Below are 5,078 nucleotides of genomic sequence, written 5' to 3' on the forward strand. Positions count from 1 at the left end.
ACGGCAGACGTTTATCAGTTTGAAGTTTCTCACTGCGCACGGTTGGTATTCAACAGGGCGCAAAAAGCGTAAACAAATGGCTGCGTGCTTTCGATCGCTTATTATTTGAAATGGCGTTTATATAAAATTCTCCCCTTTATTCTTTGCGGCGCATGACGGAGATAGTTAAGTTTCTAGCTGTATTGTGGAAGCCTTTACTTTTCAGCTCTTATTTGATACCCGACTCGATAACATATAAGGTCATGACTTCAAATCTCACCTAAGTGACAGATTATAGTCACTCCATTTCACAGTGGGGAATCTCTGGCCATCAGGCAAAAAATGAAAATTGCCTCATCTATTTCGTAATATTTTCCCATCCTTGCTATAATATTCAGGTGCTTAAATTCCAAATTTGGGCGTAGTATCAAGGAATCTGATTTTATTAAGACTTTACAAAGACTGACATACTGACTGTTTTTGACAATTTTTTGAAAGAAAGTACATTACTTTGAAATGCTATGCAGCTTTAATTATAGCTTGATTTTTTTTGGCGTCAACGGAAAAAGTTGTTCGAAAAACTATACAAAACAAATCTCTTTCATTAGATAAATCATCAATACTTTCTATCAACATTTCATCCAAATTTTACCTTTAGCTTCTGTTCTACGTAGACCTGTGTTTCTTGACAGCGACTTTCTTTTAATCAAAGCAATTATTTCAGATTCATTGTTAAAATTAGCAAACAATAATTCTCCTGATGCAATAAAACTCCTTTCACCGCCTTCAAAAGGCTTCTAATGCTTTGATAAAATTTCATTTCCTTCAAATGATGCAATTGTGGCTGTTTTCGACTTCGAATTCGATCTCGAGAAAACAAACAGAAAACAAACTCTGCAAAACATTCATTTGGAGCCAACGATAGTTTCTTTTTATTTTAATATTTTTTGGTAACGTTTATTTTTTAGTAACGTGTAAATATCAGACAGGCAGACAAACATTGACCGAAACCTACATTTTTGTTCTTGTACCCAATGGTTTTTTTGTACATCACAATGTGTAATCTTGTCTCAAAGTAATGTTGTAAAAAAGTTTACTTGTTTTTAAATTTTGTAAGGTTTTGTTTTTTGTTAGGCTATGTGAGGTTATGTACTTTTCGCACATAATTGCTTTAAACCGATTTTTACGCCTAATAAATTGATACATATTTGAATGAAATTGTTAGCAGGTGGTAGCTAGTAGACTGAGCTGTCATTTGATACCAATACCTTACCATATGGTTGCTTTCCGAAGCCATGAAAAATTATCGAATTATCAATTGGTTTTTAGTTAAATTATCGAAGTTTGAGCACTGATTCATTTTACCAACCTTGTTCATTTTAACCGCATTTCCCCTACCTTTTTCATAACTTTGGAAAATTTATCTCTCTCTCTCTCTCTCTCTCTCTCTTTCGTTTTTGCTCTATCGACGAAATATGCGAGCTATTCGATACCAATTAATGTATAAATGTGATCATTTTAATAACGTTTATCAGGATTAAATATAAAAAACCCTTCTATTCAAATATAGCTGTAGAAAGTACATTTGGGTAAATGTTACTTTCATGTAAATGATGCATTCGAATAAATGTTCCATTCGGGTAAATGTCGCATTCGGGTAAATGTTCATTCGGGTAGATGTTCCATTCGGGCACTTGAAGCATTCAGTGATTTGTTACATTCGGGTGAATGTCTTTCGGGGAGCTGTTGTTCGGGTAGCTGTCGTTCGGGTAACTGTCTGTCAGGTGAATGAGACAAACGCGGGCAACAAAGTACATGCCAGGGTAGAGTAGTAGTGGTGAAGTGAAGTCAAATTGAATGAGGAGGCAGATTAATGTTGATTCGGCACGCCAAATAATACAACCATTTGTTTCAACTAAAATTGAATTGACGAACGTTAAGAACGAAAATAACTAATGAAAGCGTCATGTTTGGCAGCGAATGTGTTCATTGTGACTCAATAACAAGAGAGCGGAAGACGTTTATCGAAATGAACCTGCTCGAAACGAAGCGACTGGGAGGAAAGTTAAATATCATGTTTCGTTTTTCTGAAACCATTTAAATCGTGTTCACGCCTACAATTAGGATTTATTGAGATACCATTAATATTATTCTAAGAGTGCAGTGATTGTTACGAACAATTTTTTTCAAAGAAATCAATTCTCACATTGAATATAGTTTGATGAATCACTGTTCCATATTGGACACAATCCAATCCAACTGCTTGCGCACGTTAGTATAGAAGCCTGGTATGGGACTACCGCACGATAAACCCTTGCTGATGATTCCTCTCAAAAAAACACCGAGCTCTGTTTTCGAAGCTTCCATTAGTGGACCACCGGAGTCTCCCTGGCAGGAATCTTTACCGTCTGATCCCAAGGCACAGATAATGGTGTCATCAATTTTAATCAGTGGAGCATTAAGAAGCCGTCGACATTCATCCAGATCTACACTTTTCAAATCTGCATATAGTTTTCTCGAACTCTTAACGCTTTCCTCGGTGAGTCCCCAACCGGCAACGAACATTGTCCGATTAGGCTTGGGCTGAATGTCAAAATTAGCTGCCGGAAGGCAGATAGGTCTAACATAATTTCCGAAGGTTATATCCTGATTCAGCCGCAGTAAAGCTAGGTCAATTTTTCCGCCGGCCGAGATTCGGCGAGTGTAATTTATATGTATGGAAATCCTTTCAATTCCTACGTCAATAATAGGGGTTGCGCAACGTTTTACTCCTTCTACGATAATGCAATCCGGATCGGAGCGAACATCCCATTCTCCTAGACGAACTCCAGCTCTGAAATAAAGATCGTGTTAGAAGCTGGTACTGTTAAATCGGGAATTATGTTACATGTTTGGAATACAATGAGCCGCTGTCAGTACGTAACGTTTGTTGATCAAAGAGCCGCCACAGTTGAATATCTCATTGTCTTCTAAAATCAAACAGTCCTTTAGTGAGTTCAAAGAATATTATGTTTTAACAATAGAAGCTCGCCATCATCGTTATGTTTAATAAGCACCGTCCAAGGATATTGATCCAAATCGGCTTCGTCTCCATTATAAATCATTTGGTTTAATCCAATCCCACCACATTCAGCTTGATCCGGGAGAAGATTTATTTGAACCGATTGTTTCACATCTTCGTACGATTTGGGAATTTTTTGTCGACGTTCGCGTTTGCAGCAATGTAAACCTTTCGATTCCTCACCGGAACACTTATTCATTTCTCGACGGATAAGGTCGCGGTCACTCGTGAACAATATCGATTTTTTTAAGATTGACCTGAGTGCGTTACAACTTTGAAGTGAAATACAAACACCATCTTCACCATGTTCGGTACGACAGGACTTAGCCGAAGTCAGCGGCAACGAGACTACTAGGACAGATAGTGAGAAACGTATAAATGATATGGACATTTTCACGTTCAACAATGGCTAGATATAAATCTAATCTGATTAAGTAGCGCTCCTTGCAGATGTTACTTATTCTTTTATAATGGCTTTACAACAATATTTTGCAAACATGGTATTCCCATAATACAACCACATAATACATTGCCTTCGGTACAATATATAAGTTCTGAGCGAAATACTCAAAGAGAGCTTCATGTACTCACCGAGCATCGGCTTATCAATGAAACCACGCTATCAATAATAATAAACATGTAACCGCCAGGATCCTAATCATCATTCTCAACTTATTCACACTAGATGTTCGTTGAATTTTGCATGAATACAACGTTAAAATGGCAGGCTTTTTGCAGAAAATGATCACAATTCTACTCGCGTATCTAATTACCCACCAGGTGTTGGCCAAAACTTGTGAAACCGAGGACTATGAAGACGGTGTTTGCGTTCCACTGCAAAGGTGTGACCGTTTCAAGGAAAAACTCGCGAGATCAAGCCTATCGGAGGGAGAACGAAGAGTTATGCAGAAGGAACAGGAAAAATGTGCGGACGAAGAGCGAACGGGATTGATATGCTGCAAGCGAAAACCTCGTGTCAAGGTTCCAAGATCATACGAAGATATTCAACCGTTGAGGGATGAACAACACTCTATGCTGCCGAATCAGAGCATCTGTGGGTTGGATAGTAGCGATAGGATTTTCTACGGAAATGTCACTAATTTAGATCAGTATCCCTGGCTGGTGCTGATCAAGTACATTAACGATGGTATTATGATACTGTTCTAAGTGAATTTATTGCTTAAACTCATGTATTTCATTGCAGAGGAACAGGAAGCATTTCAATGTGGTGGCTCTCTTGTCAGCAAACGATACGTGCTTACGGCTGCTCATTGCATAAACAACATGATGTAACACGATTGATCTTTGCTTCCATTTCCTTATTTCATATTGCGAAACATTTTACTTTTACAGAGCCGGGGTTCGACTTGGAGAATGGAATCTGGAAACCGACCCGGATTGTGTATCGAAGCAGGGCATCGTGGAATGTGCCGATCCGGTTCGGGACGTAGGGATAGAAAAAATTGTTGTACATAAAAATTACACCCGACGCCAGTCCAAAGGAGGGAAGATCGATATGGCTTTGCTTCGCTTGGATCAGGATATTGTTTTCGGGAAGTATGTGGCCCCCGTTTGTATACCCAAAACGGAAAGCGAAGCTCAATTGAACGATGGCCATGTGATGTTTGTGGCAGGATGGGGAATGACCGAAAATGACGTGACGAGCACGAAAAAGTTGTTCGTAGACGTGACCAATGTGGGATTGAATGAGTGTCGACGAAAAATCAATGCGCCGTTGATAAAGATTGACGAGACAATGATTTGTGCTCTTGGTGTTGGTGGGAAGGACGCATGCCAAGGTGACTCCGGTGGACCACTGATGGCAATACAGAAAGGGACTGGTGGAGCTGATCGGTTCTTTTTGAAGGGTGTTGTTAGCAAGGGCTTAACGTGTGGAAGTACGAAGCCTGGATTTTATGCAAATGTATACAAGCAATTAACCTGGATCGTCTCAAATCTTGAGTCCTAAGTGGGGTGATCGGGGATAGTTTCATAATTAAACTTTGATAAAATATTAATATATATCGAAAGGATTGAC

At 39.0% G+C, this 5,078-nt stretch overlaps 2 protein-coding genes across 3 annotated transcripts; one reads left to right on the top strand and one right to left on the bottom strand.

Annotated features, from left to right (window-relative positions):
• Positions 1-2,081: 2,081 nt before the first annotated feature.
• LOC129779785 (serine protease easter-like) lies at positions 2,082-3,512 on the bottom strand. 2 transcript variants are annotated; one of them, XM_055787484.1, is made up of 3 exons: positions 3,011-3,512; positions 2,867-2,945; positions 2,082-2,812 (listed from the first exon to the last, which is right to left on the bottom strand). In XM_055787484.1, the coding sequence occupies exons 1-3, from the start codon at positions 3,429-3,431 to the stop codon at positions 2,206-2,208; spliced, it is 1,107 nt and encodes a 368-aa protein (XP_055643459.1). In that variant the 5' UTR covers positions 3,432-3,512; the 3' UTR covers positions 2,082-2,205. The 2 variants fall into 2 exon arrangements, with proteins under 2 accessions (XP_055643459.1, XP_055643458.1); XM_055787483.1 differs by having other exon boundaries at positions 2,867-2,948; positions 3,011-3,506.
• A 189-nt stretch (positions 3,513-3,701) lies between these two features.
• Positions 3,702-5,078, top strand: LOC129779784 (phenoloxidase-activating factor 3-like). The gene is made up of 3 exons (XM_055787482.1): positions 3,702-4,187; positions 4,245-4,329; positions 4,394-5,078. The coding sequence occupies exons 1-3, from the start codon at positions 3,761-3,763 to the stop codon at positions 5,007-5,009; spliced, it is 1,128 nt and encodes a 375-aa protein (XP_055643457.1). The 5' UTR covers positions 3,702-3,760; the 3' UTR covers positions 5,010-5,078.

Source organism: Toxorhynchites rutilus, chromosome 3 (genome assembly GCF_029784135.1).
Source record: "Toxorhynchites rutilus septentrionalis strain SRP chromosome 3, ASM2978413v1, whole genome shotgun sequence".
Lineage (NCBI taxonomy): Eukaryota > Metazoa > Arthropoda > Insecta > Diptera > Culicidae > Toxorhynchites > Toxorhynchites rutilus.